General features: G+C 39.8%; 1 protein-coding gene across 2 annotated transcripts in view; it reads left to right on the plus strand.

The window, feature by feature from the left end:
- LOC138440471 (teneurin-2-like) overlaps positions 1 to 27,339 on the plus strand; it is a 319,019-nt gene that overhangs the window by 208,502 nt on the left and 83,178 nt on the right. For both annotated transcript variants that reach the window (XM_069590029.1, XM_069590030.1), the window contains exon 2: positions 25,371 to 25,668. In XM_069590029.1, the coding sequence (XP_069446130.1) occupies positions 25,443 to 25,668 (226 nt within the window). In that variant the 5' untranslated portion in view covers positions 25,371 to 25,442. The remainder of the gene's footprint in view (positions 1 to 25,370; positions 25,669 to 27,339) is intronic.

A 27,339-nucleotide genomic window follows, 5' to 3' on the forward strand; every position in this document is an offset into this window, starting at 1 on the left:
GGTTGGATCTCCTTGCAGTCCAAGGGACTCTCCAGCACCACAGTTCAAAAGCATCAATTCTTTGATGCTCAGCTTTCTTCACAGTCCAACTCTCACATCCATACATGACTACTGGAAAAACCGTAGCTCTGACTAGATGAACCTTTGTCTGCAAATTTCTCTGCTTTTGAATATGCTATCTAGGTTGGTCATAACTTTTCTTCCAAGGAGTAAGAGTCTTAATTTCATGGCTGCAGTTATCATCTGCAGTGATTTTGGAGCACATAAAAATAAAATCTGTCACTGTTTCCCCATCTATTTGCCATGAAGTGATGGGACTGGATGCCATGATCTTAGTTTTTTGAATGTTGAGTTTTAAGCCAACATTTTCACTCTCCTCTTTCACTTTCATCAAGAGGCTCTTTAGTTCTTCTTCACTTTCTTCCAGAGAGTGGTGTCATCTGCATATCTGAGGTTATTGATATTTCTCCTGGGAATCTTGATTCCAGCTTGTGCTTCATCCAGCCCAACATTTCTCATGATGCACTCTGCATAGAAGTTAAATAAGCAGGGTGACAATATATAGCCTAGATGTACTCCTTTCCCTATTTGGAACCAGTCTGTTGTTCCATGTCCAGTTCTAACTGTTCCTTCCCGACCTGCATACAGATTTCTCAAGAGGCAGGTCAGGTGGTCTGGTATGCCCATCTCTTTCAGAATTTCCCACAGTTTATTGTGATCCACACAGTCAAAGGCTTTGGCGTAGTCAATAAAGCAGAAATAGATGTTTTTCTGGAACTCTTGCTTTTTCAATGATCCAGTGGATGTTGGCAATTTGATTTCTGGTTCTTATGCCTTTTCTAAATCCAGCTTGAACTTCTGGAAGTTCACAGTTCACATACTGTTGAAACCTGGCTTGGAGAACTTTGAGCATTACTTTACTAGCATGTGAGATGAGTGCAATTGTGTGGTAGTTTGAGCATTCTTTGGCATTGCCTTTCTTTGGGATTGGAATGAAAACTGACTTTTTCCAGTCCTGTGGCCACTGCTGAGTTTTCCAAATTTTCTGGCATATTGAGTGCAGCACTTTCACAGCATCATCTTTCAGGATTTGAAATAGCTCCACTGGAATTCCATCACCTCCACTAGCTTTGTTCATAGTGATGCTTTCTAAGGCCCACTCGACTTCACATTCCAGGATGTCTGGCTCTAGATGAGTGATCACACCATCGTGATTATCTGGGTCGTGAAGATCTTTTTTGTACAGTTCTTCTGTATATTCTTGCCACCTCTTGTTAATATCTTCTGCTTCTGTTAGGTCCATACCATTTCTGCCCTTTATCGAGCCCACCTTTGCATGAAATGTTCCCTTGGTATGTCTGATTTTCTTGAAGAGATCTCTAGTCTTTCCCATTTTGTTCTTTTCCCCTATTTCTTTGCATTGATCACTGAAGAAGGCTTTCTTATCTCTTCTTGCTATTCTTTGGAACTCTGCATTCAGATGCTTATATCTTTCCTTTTCTCCTCTGTTTTTCACCTCTCTTCTCTTCACAGCTATTTGTAAGGCCTCCCCAGACAGCCATTTTGCTTTTTTGCATTTCTTTTCCATGGGGATGGTCTTGATCCCTGTCTCCTGTACAATGTCACGAACCTCAGTCCATAGTTCATCAGCCACTCTATCTATCAGATCTAGCCCCTTAAATCTATTTCTCACTTCCACTGTATAATCATAAGGGATTTGATCTAGGTCATACCTGAATGGTCTAGCGGTTTTCCCTACTTTCTTCAATTTGAGTCTGAATTTGGTAATAAAGAGTTCATGATCTGAGCCACAGTCAGCTCCTGGTCTTGTTTTTGTTGACTATATAGAGCTTCTCCATCTTTGGCTGCAAAGAATATAATCAATCTGATTTAGATGTTGACCATGCTCAATAAATCGTTAATCCAATCTTCTGTTGATGGGTGGGGCTCTGTTCCCTCCCTGTTATTTGAAGAAAGTGAAGTCGCTCAGTGGTGCCGGACTCTTTGTGACCCTGTGGACTCTAGCCCTCCAGGCTCGTCTGTCCATGGGATTCTCCAGGCAAGGATACTGGAGTGGGTTGCCATTTCCTTCTCCAGGGGATCTTCCCAACCCAGGGATCGAACCAAGTCTCCTATATTGCAGGCAGAAGCTTTATCCTCTGAGCCACCAGGGAAGCCTTTTATTTAGCTGGGCCAAACTATGGTGGAGGCAATGAAGATAATGGTGACCTCCTTCAAAAGGTCCCATGTGAGCACTGCTCCATTCAGTGCCCCCAACCCTGCAGCAGGCCACTGCCGACCCACGCCTCCACTGGAGACTCCTAGACACTCACAGGCAAGTCTGTGTCAGTCTCCTGTGGGGTCACTGCTCCTTTCTCCTGGTTCCTGGTGAGCACAAGGTTCTGCCTGTGCCCTCCAAGAGTCTATTTCCCCAGTCCTGTGTAAGTTCTGGCAGCTCTATAGTGGGGTTAATGGCAACCTCCTCCAAGAGAGCATATGCCATACTCGAATCTGCTGCACCCAGAGCCCCTGCCCCTGCGGGTCCACTGCTGACCCGTACCCCACAAGGAGACACTAAAACACAATGCTGTCTCAGCCTCCGTGGCGTCTCTGGGTCCTGGTGCACACAAGGTTTGTTTGAGTCCTCTGAGTGTCTCTGGCAGGTATGGGGTTTGATTCTAAACATGATTTCGCCCCTCATACCATCTTGCTGTGGCTTCTCCTTTGTCCTTGGATGTGGGATATCTCCTCAGTCACCCCAGCGCCACAACCATATACAGTATCATCACTAAGTATCAATAGTATTGCTCATGGCTCTGACACTGTGACAAACTTACAATAATCATCTGTGCTTTGGTCTGATTTCCAAGGAATGGGCAAGAAGCTCAAAACAGAGTCCCTGTCTTTGTTGTCCATCCGCGGCATTCAGCCTAGTTCCTCATTCTTTGGAGATGCACAGTAAGTGCTTGTTGAGTGCAAAGTTTAGAGACTGAATGAAGTCAAGGCCCAGTTATTGGAATGTCTGACTTCTCCTCCTTCAAGCAGCTAAGCCTCTGCTTTTAGTGTCTCCTTATTACAGTGATCATTTATCGTGATTGTGAGATTGCAAATTGTCACTCATCATCTCAAGGAGAAGTGCAGAATTCCCCTGGAGTAAATTTTAATTTAAATTTAATCTTTTAACAAATCACATGAAAACACTTGGGTATAATGGAAAGGGGGTTAACACTGAAAGAGAGGTCAAGGAATTCAACCTTGATTAAGGGTTGGAACCCTGGAGGAAGAAGTAGGAACCCACTCCAGGATTCTTGCCTGGAGAATCCCATGAACAGAGGAGCTACAGTCCACAGGGTCAGAAAGCATTGGACGTGACTGAAGTGACTTAGCACGCACGCACACGAGGGTTGGAAAGTTATTCATTTGTTTTTGAAGTTTCTTCTTACTGGAAATAAAGTTTAATTTTCCAAAATTTAGATAATAATGAGAGGTAGTTGGAAATAGAGTCATTTCTAAGTGCTTAAAATTTTAGATCATTTTTACATTGTGGAAATTTAACCTGTTGTTTAAAAACAATAGAGGACACAGAATAGAAACAAAAAGAGGTGACATTGAGGGTGTGAAATCGAGGTTTAAAACTAGATACCTGGATTTCTATCCAGCCTCTGCTGCTTTTTTGTATTCTTAAGCCAAGTCTCTTTATTTTCTTGCTCACTGGTAAATGCAGATGGAGTAAGTAAATGAAAGAGTGGTCTGCATTCCTGCATGCTCTATCACTTCAGCCTTGTTCAGCTATTTGTGACCCTATGGACTGTAGCCCTCCAGGCTCCTCCGTCCATGAGATTCTTTAGGCAAGAATACTGGAGTGGGTTGCTATGCCCTCTTCCAGGGGACTGACTCAGGGCTTGAATGCACATCTCTTCTGTCTCCTGCATTGACAGGTGGATCTTTTCCCCTAGCACCACTTGGGAAACCCATAAAAAAATTAAGGATGATAATGGTGTGTAAAGAGTTAGCAAGTATAGTCTCTCACATGGTATAGTAATTTAAACCTTCCCAATTTATATAAATAGAAGATTGCAGATATCCAGGTACACATGTTAATGACTGTTTGGGATAAAACTCACACCCAATCATAAATCATGAATGTCCTTTGATATGTGAATCACCTTTTATAAGTTAGGACAGTCCAGTCCCATCTGTAATCTCTCCATTGGTGGTTTACAGGAAACATGTTGCTCTATTTTTTTTCATCCCTCAAAATATGTTGTGTGGTCTCTCCTCTTTGTCTTCAACTGGTCCTGCTGGCCAAATCAACCTGTTACTTTTTTTAAAGTCCTGCTGTTTCCATAAAGTGTTATGAAGTTGTATTTGAGTCCCCACTGAAAACTGCAGGTTATCCTGCTGGGGCATCTGAGAAGGCATTTGATAGAATCTGCCTGACATTTGGTTCTGGTGTGTGCCCTTCTTTTGTTTGCTCGGCCATTTGTGCTTTGGGTCCTCAGCTGATGTTTCCCACAATCCTGACTACTTAGGTTTTCTAGCAACCTCTATTGAAAACCAATATTAACTTATCAAGCCTGGGTTTCTTTTCCACTCGCAGTACTTAAAGAGTGTCTATCTGTTGAAAGTGGGGTTTTGATGACCTCTTTGTGCCTTTATTCTTTCCCCACAAGAATGACCTTCCATTTTTCTAATCAAAGGCAAAGAAGAAGGCAGATTCACTTTCCAGGCAGTTGTACCAGAACACAAACATCTCATAGCATGAGGGATGTTGGTAATTGCTTTGGGAGGGAACATTCCCCTCTCAAAAATCAGAAGCTACCTCTATATTTCAGTCAGCACATCACAGCTGTCTCCCGCAGAGGCTTTTATCCACATGTATGGAAGAGTTTACACTGCTGTAACATTTGATACTATATTAGACAACAGAGAGTAGTAGGCAAATGTGAGAGAATTTCATTTCCTTGAAACTCCAAGAGTTTACAGCATTATGTTTCTGGTGAATGGCAGTGCTAATGGTTGTAAAAATAAAGTGGTATACCTTGAGGGATCATTAGGAAATGCAGGAATGCAAGTACATAATTTTGAGATTGATGCTATTGAGTTTTTCTTTTTTTCTTTAAATTTGCACATATTTTCTATTGGGCTGTGCATTTTCTAATCCTCTTTCATATTACCTATTGATTTACAACCAAACTACAATGGTAAGCACAGGCTACAAAGAGTCCTTTTAATAAAGGTTTGTATGAAAGAACTCTTAAGCTATTACCTGAATTCTTGCCCCTTACTTCTTGATAAATATCCTTCTCAGCCAGAATGAATATGAGCTTCTTTCCAGAGGATTGTATTCTTCTGGATCTTACAACCTGAACTATCAACATTTTTGGACATTGGTAAATGAATTATCATCAATCTCAGATATGCAAAATAAGGAATAGAGACATAAACATGGGAGAAACAGTGATGTAAGAAAAAAAATGATTTGATATCATCATTGGTGCTTTTAATATTCAGTGACAAACCTAAATGCCAGAAAAGAATTGGCAAAATAGTAATTAGCAGGAGCAGTCAGGGAAGAACTAAACACATATTATGTAAAAAGGTCAAATTTCCAACTTGTCACAAAAGCAGTTAACTACAAGTCTGTCTTCTGGAGATGCAGTTTTGGCTTGCAGCCAAAGAAAAAGTATCAATTTCAAATCAGCAACCTTCTAAATACAAGCAATTGCCTCTAGTTACGTTGTTTTGGTTAATACAAAACATTTTTTGATAATGAATGTCTCTTTTATGTTAATTCAACATTGTTAACAAAATTTCTGGTAAGGAAGTCCTCCTCTGAGAGATACTTGGTGAGGCATGGTGCTTTTCAAGCTAATAACTGGCCAGAATTCCAAACTTCTAGACAGCATATTAAAAAAGCAGAGATGTCACTTTACCAACAAAGATCCGTATAGTCTGGATAGTCAAAGCTATGGTTTTCACAGTAGTTATGTATGGATGTGAGAGACGGACTGTAAGCCCACTGAATGCCAAAGAATCGATGCTTTCAAACTGTGATACTGGAGAAGATTCTTGAGAGTCTCTTGGACAGCAAGGAGATCAAACCAGTCAATCCTAAAGGAAATCAGTCCTGAATATTCATTGGAAGGACTGATGCTGAAGCTGAAGCTCTAAGACTTTGACCACCTGATGCAAAGAGCTGACTCACAGGAAAAGACCCTGGTGCTGGAAAAGACTGAAGGTAGGAGGAGCAGAGGGTGACAGAGGATGAGATGGTAGGATGACATCATTGACTCAGTGGACATGAGTTTGAGCAAACTCCGGGAAATAGAAGGACAGGGAAGTTGTGTGCTGCAGTCCGTGGGGTCGCAAAGAGTGGGACATGACTGAGCAACTGAACAACAGCAACCAAACTTCTTGATTTTGTTGGCTGTGTCCTTAGAGCAAGGGTTGAAGTACTGTGGTCTGAGGGTCAAATCCAACTTGCTGGCTGTTTTTGCAAATAAAGTCTTATTGTTACACAAACACACCCGTTCATTCAGGTATTTTCCCTGGTGGCTTTTGTGCTACAGTAGCATGTGAAGTAGTTGCAATAGATCCTACAATGCAGGGGGAAAAAAAATTACCACCTGGATCTTTACAGATATGTTTGTTGACTCTTGACACATGGTCATGTAAAGCCAGAGTTAAGTCACAAAGATAGGCCACTGATCTGACTTCACCTGGTATCTGGAGCCAGCTCCTATTTTGAGTACTATTTTAAAATTTTCCAGGCAGTTGGCAATATTTATGCTTTGTTTTCCACTTAAGGAAGCAGAAGCTACCTTGAAAAAGAATGCTTACATTGTATTTGTTTGACAAAGCAGGAAAAACTATGTCACAAAATTTATATGAAAATTCTTATGGAAATCCTGCAAATTAACAATAGACATGAGAAATATGTTCAGGGAAGTTAAACACTTAGAGAAAAATTGGCTAAGATTTTTCAAATCCCACCCCCCCCCCCGCCTTTTTTTTTTTTCTTCTTTAGATTCCTTGATGTAAATACACAGGTATTTTAAACATAGTTTTATTGGGTGCTCATCAGAGGTGGGTTTGATGCCAAAAGCTCAGCTTTTCTTTACACCTCGGAGACAGAGTTTTTGGGTGAAGAAGAAAGGGATAGCTTTATTGCTTTGCCAGGCAAAGGAAACACAGAGGGCTCATGCCCTCAAAACAGTGTGTCTCAACTTGGGGAAAATAGTGATGTTTTATAGTAAAAGAGGGTGTGATCAGCTTGTTGCAGGAAAGGGGACCCCTTCCAGGGCCCAAAACTGGGCTCTTGTCTAACACTTGGAAAAGAATTGTCCGAGGAGACACATGTGCTGACAAAGCAAGAGATTTTATTGGGAAAGGGCACCCAGGTGAAGAGCAGTAGGGTAAGGGAACCCAGGAGAACTGCTCTGCCACGTGGCTCGCAGTCTCCGGTTTTATGGTGATGGGATTAGTTTCCAGGTGGTCTTTGGCCAATCATTCCAATTCAGAGTTTTCCTGGTGGCGCACGCGTCACTCAGCCAAGATGGATGCTAGTGAGAGGGATTCTGGGAAGTGGACGGACACGCGGTGTCTCCCTTAGACCTTTCCCGAACTCTTCCGGTTGGTGGTGGCTTATTAGTTCCGTATTCCTTATCAGGATCTCCTGTCATAAAACAACTCACACAAATGGTTACTATGGTGCCTGGCCAGGGTGGGCGGTTTCAATCACTGTGCTTCCCCTAACAAGCTCATGGACATTTTCCTGATGGGTTGGTGGTAAGGTAAGTAGGAGTCAACGTGTTCAGGTTTAACTGCCCTGGAGTTTACATGCTTGTGGGCAGCATACCATAACTTCTCCCACCTGGAGGGGGTTTTGGTGTCTGCAAAAGAGCTCAAAGATAGTATTCTGTGCATCCTTAGATGGGGAAGCATGACCTTATCCCATGGCTGCTCTTGACTGTTTCTTTCTGGTCTCACATTCCCTCCCTTCCCTAGTTAACGATTGCTTGAATCTGTCCATTGGAACTCAGGAAAGGTCATGGAGGCTAAATGAAGGCTGTTTTCTATAATCAAAGAAATAGGAACAGAGAAAAACCTTGTGACCAGGAGCCCCACCATGCCCTGCATGTTATCAGATTCTCTGCAATGTATCCACTCCTGGAAGTAGGTTCACTGACAGGAGACAAGGTCCCTGCCCTCAAGAAAGAACTTAGATGCTGAGAAAATTTCTCTTTGCTTTCATCCCTTTCTGGATTTTATACCTCAGTATCATACCATGTCATCATTGAAGCTAAGTCTTCATGAATGTTATTTACTTTCTCCTAAGAGAAAAATAGTAATATTGACTCCATGCTCTCATATCATGCAGTCAACTTCATAACAAAAATATGAATGTAGATTATGCTGTAGGTTCAGTTCAGTCACTCAGTCCTGTCCAACTGTTTGCGACCCCATGGACTGCAGCACGCCAGGCTTCCCTGTCCATCACCAACTCCTGGAGTTTATTCAAATTCATGTCCATTGAGTCAGTGATGCCATCCAACCATCTCATCCTCTGTCATCCCCTTCTCCTCTAGCATTCAATCTTTCCCAGCATCGGAATCTTTTCCAATGAGTCAGTTTTTCACATCAGGTGACAAAGATATTGGAGTTTCAGCTTCAGCATCAGTCCTTCCAATGAATATTCAGGACTCATTCTCCTTTAAGATTGTATCTCCTCACAGTCCAAGGGACTCTCAAGAGTCTTCTCCAACACCACAGTTCAAAAGCATCAATTCTTTGGCACTCAGCTTTCTTTATAGTCCAACTCTCACATCCGTATATGACTACTGGAAAAACCATAGCTTTGACTAGATATCTCTGCTTTTTAGTACGCTGTCTAGGTTGGTCATAGCTTTTCTTCCAAGGAGCAAGCATCTTTTAATTTCGCGGCTGCAGTCACCATCTGCAGTGATTTTGGAGCCCCCGCAAAATAGTCTGTCACTGTTCCCACTGTTTCCCCATCTATTTGTCTCAAATGAAGTGATGGGACCAGATGTCATGATAGTTTCTTTGAATGTTGAGTTTTAAACCAGCTTTTTCACTCTCCTCTTTCACTTTCATCAAGAGGCTCTTTAGTTCTTTCCTTTCTGCCATAAGGGTGGTATCATCTGCGTATGTAAGGTTATTCATATTTCTCCCAGCAATCTTGATTGCAGTTTGTGCTTGCTTCATCCAGCCCAACATTTCACATGATGTACTCTGCATATAAGTTGCATAAGCAGGGTGATAATACACAGCCTTGACGTACTCCTTTCCCAATTTGGAACCAGTCTGTTGTTCCATGTCCAGTTGTAACTGTTGCTTCCTGACCTGCGTACAGATTTCTGAAGAGGCAGGTAAGGTGGTCTTGTATTCCCATCTCTTTAAGAATTTTCCACATTTTGATGTGCTGTAAACCCCTCCCCCAAATCTTAGTTTTTACTTGCTTATTCATTTTTATTTTTTATATTCCACATCTGAATGAAATCATACTCTATTTGCCTTTCTTTGTCTGACATTTTTATTTAGCATAATACCCTCAAGATCCATTCTTGTTGTCATAAATGGCAAGCTTTCATCTTTTTTATGTCTGAGTAGTTTTCCATTATATGTATGCATTCCACGACTCCTTTATTCCCTCCTCTGTTGATAGGCTCTTAGGTTGTTTCCAAATCTCTGCTATTGTAAATTATGCACAGATGAACATTAGGGTGCAGATCTTTTCAGATTAGTGTTTTCATATTCTTTGGATAAATACTCAGAAGTAGCATAACTGAATTTTGTAATGAAGGCAGAGCTTGGATAACTCTCATTCCTAATCTCTGCATGAACATTTATTGGGTGTGTGGAGTTAGCAAGCCAGTTAACCTCCTAGAGTCTCCATTTCTCCATCTCCAAAACATGGGTAAGTATAAGCATGTCTCAGGATGTCAAAATGAGTGACAACTTATGTAAGGAGTCGAACTCAAGATGTAGGACTCTGTAGGCATTCATTACATGGAAGCTTGATAATGACTGACTTTAACATTGCATCTAGAAACCTATGGTCCAACACCCTTCTCTCCCTGTGATACTTTGATGCTGATTTCAGTCTCATGTATCAGTACACAGGCACACTCAACAAGACAGGAAGCGGGTACTCACTGCTTTCCCTCATTAGGTTTGGAGGCTGCAGGCTCCAGGCCTGCTCTGCTGGCTCTCTGAGCTCTGCCTGGCGGGGAGAAGGAGGGGAGGGACCATCTTTGCAGTTACGGTTACTTAGCCAGTGCCTAAGGTGCAGCCATCTGTTCAGCTCCTGATCTCAGGAGGCAGAGAGGAACACGGGAAGAGAGCAGAGGGGCCCACGTGTGGGGAAGGCGGAGCTGAAGAGCAAAGGCTTCAGTAAACTTCCACATTTCATATTGAAATTTTAGCAGGAGGTGTAGCCAGGCTGACTTTGTGAATGTTAAACAGCTTGGACTGGAGAGAGGGAAAAAAGGGTGTGGAATTAGACTAAATACCAGTCTGACATAGACTTTTGACTTCTCATTGCTATTCAAGTAAAAAAAGACACAAACACACAAGGTTGGAGCATGATCACAAATATTTGGGCTTACAAGGTGCATTTCTGCCCCTCTGTGGCTCTAGCTCCTAGGGGCTTCTAGCATGGAGGAATGGCATTGCATTTCACAATTCATCAAATTAATAGACAGCAGATCTAGGGACCTATCTCACCATTTCCTACACAAATGGCTCCAGGGACCCTAACAGATTCTAAAAAGCAGCAACATGTCTCTCTGAAGCTAGAGAGCAAAGTACAATTGTGAATTTGCTTATCCTTTCTTGCTCTGGACATTAACCAGAGTTGGCTTTTTATCCCCAGACATATCAATAGAACAGCACAGGGGAACAGAAAGCAAATTGCCTTTGACCTCTTATTTACTAGTGCATTAAATTACGAGGGCACCATCTTCCACTTTTGCCAATTTGAAACCAGATTTTCCCTGGTCCATTCAGAGGTCACAGAGATAGTCAGTCTTGAGATATTTCGAGTATATCTGTGTTCAGACTTGTTCTTAAATGTTCCTAAGAGGAGAGACTGGAAATCTTCCAGGACACAGTCTGGTTTTCACACTGTGTCCTTTACAGTGCTATCTGGGAGTAGGGAAGGCTGAATGAGTGTGACTTGGATTCCCCCCTCCTCTCTCTTTTATGGATGACTTCTGTATTATATTTCATTTGGTACTTTAAAGGTTTTAAAATAAAGCACTTTCACAGAGGAGTTCTAATACAGAGGAAAGGAATCTGTGAATGCACTGTTTTTAGGTTGACTTAGCATTTCTGCTTTTGGTAATAGACAAAATTTGCAGAGGAGTTAAGGATAAAAGGACCATGCATTATCCATTACATCTTCTTAAACACAGAAGCATGATATCTGCATTATTTAAGAAACAAGTAGACAATCCAATTAACATGTTATCCGGAGGAAGAAAGATATTTTACAGAAGCTTTCAGGTTGAGCTTTTAAAAATACGTTTTTAAAAAACAAAATGTGCTTATGTAATGAAATTTTTTACTGGGTTTCTAAAATATCTGTGACACCAGCTCAGATTAAGAAACAAGCACCGCATGAACTGACCCTTCTCCAAATACCCTTGTGGACAAACTGCTTCCGAGATGTATCATAATTTGAAATGAGGAAGAAAACTGGCCAAACTGATGTGTATTCAGCATTGAACAGTGTCCCACATCCAATGGATTTTTGGTTTTCCTTTTACTATACTTCTCAGAGCTCTGCAGTCAATTTATAAGGTACAGATATTCAAGCACAATGAAACAATACCCAGAGTATGATCAAAGACCGTTGATGAGGGTGAGGCAAGTTTGAACAACTGCCTGCAGGATTGGTTGTCACAGAGAAAGTGTAGCTCTCCATTAGACACACATAAAGTCCACCTATGCGTCATTCATTGCACATATTTGCATACCCACACAGGTATAACACACACACACACACACACATCTCAAATGGGCTGTCAGTGATTAACAAGTCAACCCCCTTAAGTAGTAGGATAATCTGAAAAGTTAATAGTGAACAGTGTTACAGCTCATAGGATTAGTTAATTAGACAAAGGCTTGCAGGCAAGATCTCTGTAGTCTTTTCTGCTAAAGTGATGGAACCCACTTAGGCAACTGATGAAAAAAGCAGTGTGAACACTCTTCAAGGGAGGAAATGTGGAATGTGTAACAGAATAAAAGCTCAGCATAGCAGGAACAAGCTGGCAGAGGCAGTGCCATCCATTGATTGCCATTTTTCAGTGCCAGTAAAGGCAGAGGCTTGGGGAAAGATTTATAATTTTGGTTACCATCTTTCCTCCTGCTTCAAGGCAATTTTAATTACTTTTTAGAATCAGTCTCTAAACTTGCATTTTCCCACATGAATCTTTGACCTTCACTTTCAAGGACAGCTAGGCAAAGAGTGCTTGTCCATAGGAAGTAATAAATACATTCTATTAGATAAAGGATGGTTAGTTAGCCACATTCAAATGAAGACTAACATTGTATTACTTTAGAATTTTTTAAAGATGAGAAATATGTTGGCAGATGCTGCTTCTTATCTTATAACTGTCCCTTTGTGATCCTTTCCAATGACCACAAAATTGTTTTTTTCTTTTGTATCGAAAATCACAAATGTAATGACCTATATTGGCCAAGCAAGGGTTTCAAATAAGTGAAGCAGACAGTCTATAAAATCAAAAGGAGTGATAAGATGATACTACTTCTACTATTGTTTTGGAGCATAGTACCCAGTTTAAAAGTGACCTCCCAAATTAAACATTTGTTTTCATGATGGTGTTTGAACCCAGGTTTGCTGGTTTGCCTGGTTAAAATTTTTAAATCAAGCTCTTTGTTATAACCAGAGTCATGTACAATTTCAAGAAGTAATACAGGGACATCTATGGTACTTTTAGTCAACTTCTACCAACAGTGATATCCTGTACAACTGTAGTGTGATGTCAACAATAGAATTTTGACAGTGATACAGCCAAGACACAGAACATCACCATCAACACAGATTCCTCTTGCTAACTGTTGGCAGCCATAATTATTTTCCTCATACTTTCATTCCTTCCTTTTTCCTGGTAACCATTAGTCTGTTCTGATTTCTATATATATATATTTTTTTTTCATTTGAAAAATAGTATATAAATGGAGCAAAAGTATGTAACCTTTGGAATTGGCTGCTTTCACTTAGCATTGTTCTCTAGAGAGTCACCTGATTTTGTTTATATTAGTAGTTCATTCCCTTTTATTACAGAGCAGTATTTCCTGTCATGTGTATGCCAGAGTTTTGTTTAACCAGTCACCCACTGAACGTGTATTCAGAATTAACAGAATCCCAACTCAGATGGACATTTGGCTTTTCTGGTGCTGCACCTCTCAGAGGTCTACAATCAGTTGTTTCCAGTTTGGGGCTATTATGTGGAAACATTCTGCTATAAACATTCATGTATAGGCTTCTGTGTGAACACAAGTTTTGTTTCTATGGAATAAGTACCCAGCACAGCAATTATGGGATTGTATGCTACTTCACATTTAGTATTTTTTTAAAACTGCCCATCCATTTTCCAACGTGTCATTTTTTACCTAAGCCAGTGGTGTTTAAGGGGTTTTTCCATATCCTTGTCACTATTTAGTGTTGACACTATTTTTAATTTTTTAAATTTTAGTCATTATGGCGAGTCTGTGGTAATATCTCATTGTAGTCTCAATTTGCATTTCTCTAATGGCTAATTGGGCTTCCCAGGTGAGTCAGTGGTAAAGAATCCACCTGCCAATGCAGGAGACTCTGGTTTAATCCCTACGTCAGAAAGATCCCTGAAGAAGGAATTGGCAACCCACCCTGGTATTCTGGCCAGGGAAATCCCATGGACAGAGGAGCCTGGTGGGCTGCAGTTCCTGGGATTACAAAAGAGTTGGACACAGCTTAGTGACTAAACAACAATGGCTAATGATGTCAAACATCTTTCAAATAAATTAGTGAAATGTCACTTTGTCTTTTTGTCTATTTTCTAATCAAATTTTTTTAAGTTGAATTTTGAGAAATATTTTCTTTATTTTTGTATATATCCTTCATTAGCTATATGGTTTGCAAATAGCTGCTTTCAGTCTGTAGATGTTTCTTTCAGCCTCTTATCAGGGTCTTTTTATAGAGCAGAAGTGTTTAATTTTAATGAAGTTCAATGTATTAATGTTTTATTTTGTGGATTATGCATTCAGTATCAAGTCTAAAGGTTTTTCTCCTTTTTATTCTAAAGGTTTTATAGTTTTTTTCTAAAACTTTTTATAAAAGTTTTGCACTTTATGCCAATAAATACATTTTAAGTTAATTTTTAAATAAATCTAAGCCAATATCTTTTCTTTCTTTTTTTTTTTTTTCATTTTTGGGAACTTATGGATGTCTACTCATTCCAAAGCCATTTCTTAAAACTGTTATCCATTGAATTACTTTTGCATCATTAAAAATTCTGTTGACCATAATTTTTGTGTCTGTATTTGGATTATTTATTTTATTCTCTTTAATTCACATTTGTGTGTCTGTTCACTGTGCTAATACCACAAAGTACTGTTACTGTAGCTATACAGAAGTCTTAAAATTGGGTAGGATGATTTCTGCCACTTCTTTTTGAAAATTGCTTTAGCTATTTCAGTTCCTCCCCTTTTCTATACAAACTTTAGAATAATCTCATCTGTGTCTGTAAATTTTTTTGCTGGAATTTGACATGAATTTCAGTGTATATATCAGTCTAGAGAAAATTAGTATTTTTTCCTATAATGATTCTTCTAAATCATGAACACAACATGTCTCTTCATTTAGTTAGAATTAATTTCTTCCATCAAGAAAAGTTTCATTTCTTTCATCAAAAAAGTGTTTACTTTTCAGTTTACCATTTCTGTACACATTTTGTTAGATTTACATCTAAGTATTTTTCTTTCTTTTTTTTTTTTTTTTTGAAAATTGTAGATAGCATTGTAGTTTGAATTTTGGTATCCATGTGTTTATTGCTAGTGCCGGGAGCCAGCACGGGAGATCCCACCCATGACAAGGTCATGCAAAGGAGACCTGATAAGTAAGGCTTCAGGACTTGAGAGACTCCCTGGGCTGATCCCACCCATGACAAGGTCATGCGGAAGAGACCTGCTCTAGCATCTACCCCAAAACCAGAATCTGTCTGTCTTGCTATTTTGTGCCTTTCACCAACTCTTCTGACATTAACAGGGGGCTATCCCTGACCACCTTTCTCTGGAGAAAATCAACTTAAGGCTCTAGGTAATAAGTCTCTTGGACATGATAGGAGTGTTTCAATTCAAACCCCTCTGATGGCTCTCTAGTTTGCTTGGCAGGTTTATCCAGACTCTTGCAGCTACGCATATGATTGTTCACAGCCTCCCAACTGTGACAGGCACGGGAAGCCTAAAACATTCTAAAAATATAGAGTCTTTCGAAGGGTTAAAAACTATTAGAGTAGTGCTGGTATAGGATTTCATTATTGAGCCAATACTTGCTGCTAAGTTCCCATATCTCTTATCCACTGTGCACCTGGGAGTGCATTAGTTAACATAGTTGGAATGTAAGAAAAACAAGTGTAGCCTTGGAATTAACCACATCAGACCTTTGAGCTAATTGGTACTTTCTTTGTTATAACTCACTGCACCTTTGCTCCATGAGAAATGTAACTCTGTTTAATACTTTCTGAGGCTGACATAGGTTAGAAATATAAAGAAAAAACATTTCAAGGGAAAATAAGTTTTCTGGTTGAGCAGCCTTGATCAAAAGAGGGCCATAAAATGTTCACAGGCCTCCAAGGCCATAAGATAATGAACACAACATTATTTATGGGAAAGGTATGCAGAAAAAATCCTGGTTTTGATAAAGACAAAACAGATGTAATGTTTGGGCTGACTCTGTATGACTTTGCATCTTTCATTTCCCTCTATGTACAAGTCAAGGTATAAAAGCTTCCCTGAAAAATAGTGACGGGCCAGGACCAGTTTCCATGAAAGCCTGGTTCCCCCATGTCTTTCTTTCTTTCTCTCTCTTACTCTCTTTGTCAGGCTGATCCCTTGGAGCATAGAGGCTCTCTGCATTCACTTTCCTGCCTGGGCTTCTAAGACCTGACTGGGAAGGCGCTCTGCGTCTTCACTCCCTCGGGAGACCGGGAGGGCACCTGCAGCCTACGTGAACAGAGCAAGTCCCTTGTCTGGGACTTTATTGGCTTTCTGTGTAAACCAAGGAGTATCAGCCTCTTTCTCTCCTCTCTTTTCTTATCTGCAACATTCTTTATCTCCTTCTAAATCTCTTTGCCGATGCTATCACACTTCAGATACCCTGGATCCAACCGGGGCTGGACCCCAGCATGCTAGTATATTGAAATTCAATTAATTTTTACATGTTTTATCTTGTATTCTAGAATCTTACTGAACTCACTTATTTTCCACAAGTTTTTTAGGATTCTCTTCATAGAAAACCATGTTCTCCATACAGAGGCACAGTTTTGTGTTGCCTTCCTGCTTAATATGCTTTTTTTCTTCTTTGCCATGCTGTGTGTCTTGTGGGACCAGGGATTGAACCCAGGCCCTGGGCAGTGAGAATGCAGAGTCCTAACCACTGGACCACCAGGGAATCCCCTCTGTATGCATTTTATTTCCCTTTCTTGTGTTATTGTATGGAATAGGATTTCTAGCACTGTGTTGAGTAATGTGACGGGAGCCGACATGCATGCCTCATTCCTGTCCTTGGGGACAAGTGTTTAGTATATCATCATTAAATATAATCTTAGCTGTAGGTTTTTTGTTGATTCTCTTGATCAAGTTGAGGAAGTTCCCTCTACCATTTTTGTTTGAGTTTTTATCATGAGCAGATGTAGATTTTTGCCAGATACTCTTTGTACTTTCATTAATTTTTCTTCTTTATTTCTTTAATGTGGTGGATACACTGATATTTTAAAATATTGAACCATCCTTGCATCCCCAGAATAAACCCTATGTGGTCAGGATATATAATTATTTTTATATACTGTTGACTTATATTTGCTAAGATGAGAATTTATGTATCTATATTCATGGGAAATATTGGTCTTTGGTTTGGGAGGGGTTTTTGTTTGTTTGTTTTTGGTACTGTCTTTGGTTATGTTTAAGTATCTTCATAAAATGAATTGTAAAGTGCTCCCTATTCTAGTTTCTGGGAGAGATTTCGTAGAATTGATGTTAATTCTCCTTGAAACATTTGATGGAATTCTCCAGTGTAATCATCTGGGCATGAGATTTTATGTGAATTTTTAAATTACAAATGAAATTTCTGCATTTGTCAAAAAATTAGTCAAATGATCTAATATTTCATATTAGAGGAATTGTCATAGTCTTAGGATTTTGAGTTGTTGGTCCATTTCATCTTTGTTGTCAAATTTATTTTTGTAAATTTCTTTGAAGTACTCCCTAAGAATTTTGTTTATGCCATCAAGGCATCTAGTGATATCTCATGTGTCTTCTTTGTTTCTTTGTCACTCTGCCAGAGTTTGTCAATTTTATTGACTTTTTCCCCCAAAGAAGCAGCCAGTTTCTTTGCCTTTCTGTGTTGTTTTTATTTATGTACAGTTTTATTTAATTTGGTTCTTTATTAATCTCTTCCTTCTCACTTTTAGTTTTAATATTTTCTTCCCTTACTAGAATCTAGAAGCTTTGATTATTGATTTGAGACTTTTCCTGTTTTCCAATGACTGTGTTCAGTTCTGTAAATTTCTCTCTCAGCAGTGTTTTTGCAGTTTCTTACAAATTTTGATATAGTTCCTTTTTCCTACATTTTAATGTATATTTTGATCTTGTATGATCTTTTGTTCCTAAATTATTTAGAAAATTGTTGTTTTTAAGTGTTTAGATATTTTCTTCTCATCTTTCTATTACTGATTTAGTTTTATTCCATTGTGGTAAGAGAACATACTCTGTATGACTTCAGTTTGAGATTTGTTTTACAATCCAGACTATGTTACTTGGGTACTTAAGGATATAACAATCTGCTGTTGTTGGGAGGAATAGTCTGTAAGTGTTAAATAGGGCTTGTTGGTTGATGGTGTTTTGGGATTCCTCTGTATCTGTCTTGATTTTCTAGTTGTTGAAATTCCAGTATTGAAAGCTCCAACTCTATTTATGGATTTATATATTTTCCCTTTCAATTCTGTTACTTTTTGCTTAATATACTTTGCAGGGGTTTCTTTTGTTGTTGTTTGTTTTTTGTTTCGTACATATTATTTAGAATTGCAACTTCTTGGAAGATTGGTCCTTTTATCATTATATAATGCCCCTCTCTATCTCTGATAATTTTCTTTGCCTATGAAGTAGACTTTACTAATATAAACATAGTCACTCCTGCATTCTTTTTGTTAATGTTAACTTTATATCTCTTTTTTCTTCATTTTACTTTCAACATACCTGCAATGTTATATTTGAATTTACTTACTCATTGATAATATGAAGTGGGTTGTATTTTCTAATTCATTCTGAAGATCTCTATTTTTTAATTTGTGTATTTAGACCATTTACATTTAATTAATTATTGTTATTTTAGGGCTTAATTATGCCATTTTACTGTTTGTTTTCTATTTGTCCTCTTGTTCTATTTTTCATTTTTATCCTTTCTTCTTCCTGCTTTTCTGTGGTTTATTGAACACTTTTTTGAACTCCATGTTGATTTATGTACAGTGTTTTTGAGTGCATCCTTTTTTATAGTCTTTTTAGATGTTAAATTATACCTACATATCTTACCACATTTTACTACTTTCATCACTTTACCAATTATATTGTGGAAACCCTACCTCCCTTTGTATCTTTTTACCCTTCTCATTTATAATATCATTTCTTAAATATGACCTCTACATATATTAAAACCTCATCAGACAATTTTATAATTTTTACTTCAACCATTAAAAGTAATTTGGAAAAGTCAAAAGGAGGGAGTCTTTGGTCTTTATTAATAGTTTCACTAAGCATGTATATTCTTTCTTTCTTATTTTTTCTTTCATTATTTCCAAGATTTCCACCCCCCTTCTGTTTTAGAGAAGTACTTCTTTCAACATTAATTCAGAATAGGTCTGCTGGTCATAATGTCTCTTAGTTTCCATCCATCTGAGAATGTCATATCTTCTCCTTCATTCTAAAATGATGTTTTCACTTGATCTAGATTTCTGGGTTGAAACTTCTTTTCTCTCAGCATTTGAAAAATGTTTTGCCATTTCCATCTTGCTTCCATGGTCTGAGAAAAAAATCTACTTTCATTCAAATTGCTTTCCCCCAAAGGTAAGCTATCACTTTTCCTCACTGCCTTCTAGATTTTCTTTGTCTTGAGTTTTCAGAAGTTAGCTGTGATAATGTCTTAAAGTAGATGCATTTGACTTTACCCTTTTTGGGGTTTGTTCAGCATGTTGAATGTTTGCAAATTTGGATGTATTCAGCTACTGTTTTAGCACTTTCTCTGCCCCTCTTTCATAGTCTTTTCCTCTGTGACTCAGATAACGTAAGCATTAAGTATTTTGTTCTCATTCTGTAGGTAGCTCCCTAAGGCTCTGTTCACTTTTTCTTCTTTAGTTTGTTTTCTAATCAACTGTATAGAGTGGGTAATTTCCATTGTTAAGTTTTCAAGTTCCTTCATCCTTTCTTCTGTCTCTTTATTCTTCTCTTGAGCCCATCTATTAATTTTTTTTTGGCTATTTTAATTTTCACTTCTAAAATTTCTATTGGAGTCTCCTTTGTATCTTCTATTTGTTTGCCGAGACCTTCTTTTTTTTTTAAATTTGTTTAAATTGTGCTTTAAATTACTGTTGAAGCATTTTATGATGGCTATTTTTAAATCTGTGTCAAATAATTCTAACATCTTTCTCCTCTCAGTGTTGGTATCTATTGAGTAAACCTTTTTCATTCATTTTGAAAACTTTCTAGCTCTTGGTGGTATAGATTTTGTTTTGTTTTGTTTTCTGAAATCTGGACATTTGAGGTATTATGTTATGAGAGTCTATGTCTTATTTAAACCTTCTATTGTAGTTGGTTTCCTCTGACACTGCTCTGTAAGATGAGGGATCCTACCTCATCATTGCTACTTTTGCCTAAAAGTCCAGGTTTTTCACTCAGTCTTTGCTAGCACTTTAGGGCAGAGAGTTCCTTGTTAGGGTCTGGGAGAGGAGGAGAGTTGGGAGTTCTGATTCCCCACTAGACCTCCACTGATAGTTCCCTGGCGGTAGGGTTAGGAGTGCTCCATTACTCCTCCCCACATGATATCTGCTAGCACCAATAGCCAACAACCATAGGCAGAAGGACTCATCACCACTGGGAAATAAGGAAAGTCCTGAGTCTCCACTAGTCCTCCTATTATACCACCCTAGCAGAGAGGAGTGGCACCTTATAACCACCCAGTGAGGGTGGAAGGCCAGGCTGGCACCCTCTGAGGAGATGACCTCATTACTTCCTATAAGGCATGAAAGTCCTATCTGCCTTCTTAACCTTCTGTGAAACCACTGTTTGGGGGTGGATTGGCTTGTTGCTTCCTCAGAAGCATGGAAATCTAGGCTCCACACTTGGCTTTTACTGGTGGAGTTGGGAGTGGGGGCTACTGCATTTCCTATGCTATTTGGCTGGGGTGAGATGGTTAACATCTAAATGTTTCCTCTCTTGTTAGGCTGCCCCCTTCAGAGTCCTTTGGCTAGAGGCAGCAGGATTTTGTTGGAATTTTTATTGTCTGAGTCTATTGCTGTTTCTGGGTTGACAAAATCTTTAGCTCCAAGAATGAAATATATAGGGCAAAAAGAAATTTCAGAAACTCACCACAGTTTTGTTCCTTGGGTCCTGAGGGCACTAGTAAGTCTGTTTCTTATTCCTACCTTTCAGATTCTTCCTACTGTTATTTTATATATAGTATATAGTGTCTTCAGCTATACCTGGTGGGAAAAAAAAATTGTAAAAGTACACTTATCCAATCGTTTTGGAAGTGGGAATTTCTAGACTGTGTGATTTTCCATAATAAGCTCAGGACCCAGATTTTAATATAAATTCTGCTGGTTTGTCTCTTTTTTATTGGAAATTAATTTTTAAATAACAATCAGGCTAAATGCAAAATGTCTAGAGTCCAACAGCCTGTATACTCTGCTCAGTTTTCTAAGAAATTAGCTTTCCCTGGCTAAAATTTGTCATTTTCTTACCTCATTTTATATAAATGTCTATCATTTATCTGGAGGTGACATTGCTGACAAACTCAGCTATCAAGGGCCTAGGCAAGAAAGAGAGATTTAGCAGGAAAAGATCACTAGGCAACCAAATTAGACGTCAAAATGTCCAAACATTAAATTTCTTGTACTTTATAAATAGGTAATAAGCCTTTAGGCTCCCACTTAGAGCATGATTTTTAAAAATATGTGTAAAATAAAATCACATACATGTACACGTAGAAAGTCAGCCCAATTTCCAAAGCATAATGCAAATTAGAGGAGATAGGATTTCATGAGTTAGGAACACTGAAAACATTAAAAAGTAAAAACTCACAGTGAAGCAGAGGAGAGAAAAATGATAAAATACATTCAAAACAGACAACCCTTCTCCCCCAGAACACTTGTAGCTCCTCAGTGTTAGTGCACACAATCTTATACAGCCTTGTGTGGGTGTTCAGTTGGGTCAGACTCTTTGCAGCCTCATAGACTGTAGCTATGTATGGTTTTTCCAGTAGGCATGTATGGATGTGTGAGTTGGACTATAAAGAAAGCTAAGTGCCAAGGAATTGATACTTTTGAACCTGTGGTGTTGGAGAAGACTCTTGAGAGTCTCTTGGACTACAAGGAGATCCAACCTGTCCATCCTAAAGGAGATCAGTCCTGAGTATTCATTGGAAGGACTGATGCTGAAGCTGAAACTCCAGTAGTTTGACCACTTGATGAGAAGAACTGACTCCTCTGAAAAGACCCTAATACTGGGAAAGATAGAAGGCAGGAGGAGAAGGAGACAACAGACGATGAGATGGTTGAATGGCTTCACCAACTCAATGGACATGAGTTTGAGTAAGCTCTGGGAATTGGTGATGGACAGGGAGGCCTGGCATGCTGCAGTCCATGGGATCGCAAAGAGTCGGACATGACTGAGCGACTGAACTGAACTGAGACTGTAGCCTGCCAGGCTCCTCTGCCCATGGAATTTTCCAGACAAGAATACTAGAATGTGATGCCATTCCCTTCTCTAGGGGATCTTCCCCACCCAGGGATCAAACTTGCATCTTGTCTCCTGCATTGGCAAGTAGATTTTTTTAGCATTAGCACCACCTACATCCTTAGTGGCTTCCCTGGTAGCTCAGACAGTAAAGCATCTGCCTACAATGAGAGAGACCCATGGTTGATCCCTGGGTCAGGAAGATCCCCTGGAGAAGGAAATGGCAACACACTCCAGTATTCTTGCCTGGAAAGTCCCATGGACTGAGGATCCTGGTAGGCTACAGTCCATGGGGTCGCAAAGAGTCCGACACGACTGAGCGACTTCACTTTCACTTTCACACCCTTCAGTTAAGTTCAGTCGCTCAGTCGTGTCCCACTCTTTGCGACCCCTTGAATCGCAGCATGCCAGGCCTCCCTGTCCATCACCATCTCCCGGAGTTCACTCAGACTCACGTCCATCGAGTCTGTGATGCCATCCAGCCATCTCATCCTCGGTCGTCCCCTTCTCCTCCTGCCCCCAATCCCTCCCAGCATCAGTCTTTTCCAATGAGTCAACTCTTCGCATGAGGTGGCCAAAGTACTGGAGCTTCAGCTTTAGCATCATTCCTTCCAAAGAGCACCCAGGGCTGATCTCCTTCAGAATGGACTGGTTGGATCTCCTTGCAGTCCAAGGGACTCTCAAGAGTCTTCTCCAGCACCACAGTTCAAAAGCATCAATTCTTCGGCACTCAGCCTTCTTCACAGTGCAACTCTCACATCCATACATGACCACTGGAAAAACCATAGCCTTGACTAAACGAACTTTAGTCAGCAAAGTAATGTCTCTGCTTTTGAATATACTATCTAGGTTGGTCATAACTTTTCTTCCAAGGAGTAAGCGTCTTTTAATTTCATGGCTGCAGTCACCATCTGCAGTGATTTTGGAGCCCCCAAAAATAAAGTCTGACACTGTTTCTACTGTTTCCCCATCTATTTCCCATGAAGTGATGGGACCAGATGCCATGATCTTCATTTTCTGAATGTTGAGCTTTAGGCACTGAAAGTCTTCCTTTATCTGTATGTAGTTCAAGTATTGATATTTATAATTAGAAGTTTGAGTTTCAGGGATTCATATGATCATCTTTGTCTTATGTAAATTTGCAGCTATTCAGCTAAGACAAGAATTTATTTTTAATCATTCAGAGGAGGAAAAAAACTACTTCTTAGAGAGCACTTACCATGTGTTAGGCAGCATATTGAGAGCTTTTCCATAGTGTCCCATCTAATTTTTATAAATAATCTGTAAATATTTATTTTCTGTTTTCAGTGGTTGAGAACCTGAATTTTACAAGGGCCCTGGCTAGTCAATGGTCATGATGAGATCGATATCCAACAAGACTACAATAGCCATGCTCTTAACCAGCCTATACTATGATTTCTAAAATGTTACGATCACATATTGGGTGTTAAGGGAGAAGTTTTTGGACATATAGAAAATGTTAAGACACTTGAATCTTTGGTGCAGCCCCCAAAACTTCCATGCTAATGTTGATCATCTTTTTCTCTAAGCAGGTCCTGGAGTCTTGACTGGTGACTCTCAAAGTTGAAGAAGCTTCTCAGCTTCCTAAGTCAGAGACTGTAGGCTCCAGGAAACTGAAAATTTAAGTTTTTTATAAGTGACTGTGGCAACAGCTCGACTCTGCTTGATGTTTACCACAGATATGCCCTCTTAATGCCAGTTGTCAAACAAAGGTTATTCATGATTACAGGCAATGTTTGATACTATACACAAATAGTCATAGTTAGGATGGTTTCTGAGATCCAGAAGGAACTCTTGGTATGAAAGGACAAGGAAGAGATAACTTGACTTCTGCTTTCTTGGGGCTGATGCCTTCCACATTGCTGCACATTTAGGCTAGTCCCTTGGTATACACAAGCATCCCATTGCAGTGTGGTAAATAACCAAAGAAGAGCAGAGGGGCTCCAAACTATAGATCTACTCCCCAAGTACATTCTGACATATTGAGGAGACAGTGAGCATTAGAAGCCTGGAGAAAAATCATTACACTGGTTCTGGGTTGTATTTGCCATTTTAATTAAATTTGTGTTTTTCCATTCTGTCCAGCCCTGGCCCTGTGGTCCAGGCTATTTTGCATGGCCGATGAAATCAATAAGAGCCTATCATTTGGAACTTGGAGGCATCTAAGCATTTTGATCTTATTTGCTCGGCAGAAGGCTAGAGTTTTCTGAGTGATATTTGTCTACATTTCTAGGTCCCGGGTGTCAAGCTGTGGGGCTCCCTGGTTGCCAGATCATATGTTGGCGAGGCTTCTTTCCATCAACTTACCTATTGCATTCAGTGGTCTTCCCCATTTTTCTTTTCCACAGTGGATATCCCAACTGTGAAAAAGGACACTAGGGTGGGCTTAGGTTGATAGCCATGTGGTTGTGCCAGTTGGCCCTCTGTGAGCAAGATGTCCTGTTGGCAGGTGACTAGGTAAAAGACCAGGTTTCTCCAAGAATCAGATTTGCCAAGAAGATAAACCAGATGAGGAGTTTACTGAAGGCTCATTAAATAAATCAGAGGAAGACTGCTTGTCAAGAATGCCTTATATTGTTATTCTCCATACCCAGCCAGGCAAATTTTATGTTGGTCCAATGTGACCTGGTACCATTAAAAGCATTATCAGCATATATTTATGCCTTTTACATCTTGATTTGATTGGTATTTATTTAATTCTGGTGTTTTTTCCCCAGTCCTTCAGCAGCAAAAAGAAAAAAGCAATTAAAGTCACATAAAATCCGTTTTACTCTGAACCACTTCATAGTAAGACCTTTCGTTAGGGTGACAGGCTTACCTCTCGTCTTCACACTTATAGGAAATCAAAATATGAGTTATTTTGCTACTATTTTCCTCTCAAATCTATTTAGTTAAATAGCACAGGAATTAATTTACTGCATTGAATGATTCTATTTAGGCTGATTGTTTAAGTGTACATTAAGCGTTTGCAGAAGAGATGAAGCAGCACTGACCAAATTCACCTTTGTGCATTTTGATCCAAGTCAAAGCATCAATCAGAACAGAAGGCAGTAATTCTTAGAATCATAGTCTGAGTTTTTCTCCTGTGATGTTTTTAGGTGGCCAAGTGACAAGTGCCCAAACCCCGGCCTGACTTCAGAAAGCATCAGCCTTCTGCCAGACCTGAGATAATGGATGTCAAAGACCGGCGACACCGCTCTCTGACCAGGGGACGGTGTGGCAAAGAGTGTCGCTACACGAGCTCCTCCCTGGACAGTGAAGACTGCCGTGTGCCCACGCAGAAGTCCTACAGCTCCAGCGAGACTCTGAAGGCCTACGATCACGACAGCAGGGTGCACTATGGGAACCGAGTCACAGACCTCGTTCACCGGGAGTCAGACGAGTTCCCACGACAAGGTAGGTGGAGCTGACCACACTGAGGGCCCGAGCTGTCTTACTTGCTTGCACTGTTGCTCATCGATGACTGAGGTTGGTGGAAACAGGGAGCAAAGCAGGCCTGCATCAAGTCTCCATTCAAGTTTAGTTTAAGAGAACAATCTTCTTGTCCACCCATGTCAGATTCCAGATCACAGAAGGGCCTCTTCTGCCCTAGACACTTCAATTCTTTGGCAGTTTGTTGGTTACTTTTGGAGACATACCAGGGTAGGTTTTGATCAGATGTAACAAAGAGCAGACCCTTGGCTCCATGAGGGATATCCCTGTGACCGTGATGGATCACGGTCCCAAGGAACATGGAATTATCTGTGATTTTTAAACCATTCTCCTTGAAACTGAGACACAAGCCTCTAAGAGTTCAGATTTCTCCTGCTACTCACATTGAGCTTCTCGGTTATATTCTCTTTGAACAAATTGTATAATGATAAAAACATATTTGAATCTCTCTGCACTCCCCTCCCATATAATAATATTTCATTTCTGTCTCCCCGCCCCCAAAATATGTGGTGTTAATTCTCAGTTACACATGTTTTTAATGTTTTGAAGTATAGATCAATTCCAATTCCACTGGTATAATTCCCACACCTGCTTTCCCCTAAACATAATTTTCTTATACAGGTTTGATTTCTTTGGGGAGGAGAATGTTTTCATCCTAAGCACTGACAGTTGGCATTCTCTTCTTAGTCACTATCCATGGGAAATTTTGTTGTCAGTTGTGATGAGTTGCTGTAAATGTATGAACGCCTGGACTCAGGCACAGTATTGAGAGGCAGTGTGTCTAGTTGACTGGCTGGCTCCGGGTCTTATGCTTTGTGTACCAGCCTCACCCTATGTGTCATTTACATAAAGTCTTAGCAAAATTACCAGTGGACACGCAAAACTGCAGTGAATGCACCAGGAAGGGGCACTCTGCAGTGCCAAGGTTCTACCTGCTGGTTTATTGCATCATGTGTTAACACTGAGTCTATAGTTCTTGTTCTCTGTCCCTGTCAGTAAATGTTGCATCTAATTTAATTCTTCATTATATACCCTAGCTGTATCTTATTCCTTTCAGGCTGCTATAACAAAATACTGTGAACTGGTGGCTTATAAATAACAGAAATTTAGTTTGCACAGTTCTGGAAGCAGGGAAGGTTAAGGTCAAGTCCTAGCAGATTTGAGTGCTGCTGAGAAGTGTCTTCCTGGCCCATCGATGGCCATCTTGTCCTGTGTCCTCATACAGCTGAAGAGGGCAAGGAAACACTCTGGGGCCTCTTTTATCAGGGCACTAAACCTATGTATGAGGGTTCCACATTTGTAATTCATTTACCTCCCAAAAGCCCCACCTCCAAATACCTTTGAGGGTTAGTTTTCATATAAAAATTTTGGAGAGTCACAAACATTCAGCCTATAGAAGCTTCAAATTCCATCCCTGGTTTCTTAATTTCCTTAGCTTAGTTTACTTAGTCTTTTGTTTATTTCTTAGAAAACACTACTTATGTGTAATATATATGTATATCTGCTATAATTCAGTGATTGTTCTAAAAAAGGGAAGGAAGGAAGGGAAGGTGAAGTCACTCAGTTGTGTCCGACTCTTGCGACCCCATGGACTGTAGCCCACCAGGCTTCTCCATCCATGGGATTCTCCAGGCA

This window comes from Ovis canadensis, chromosome 5 (genome assembly GCF_042477335.2).
Source record: "Ovis canadensis isolate MfBH-ARS-UI-01 breed Bighorn chromosome 5, ARS-UI_OviCan_v2, whole genome shotgun sequence".
Classification (NCBI taxonomy): Eukaryota; Metazoa; Chordata; class Mammalia; order Artiodactyla; family Bovidae; genus Ovis; species Ovis canadensis.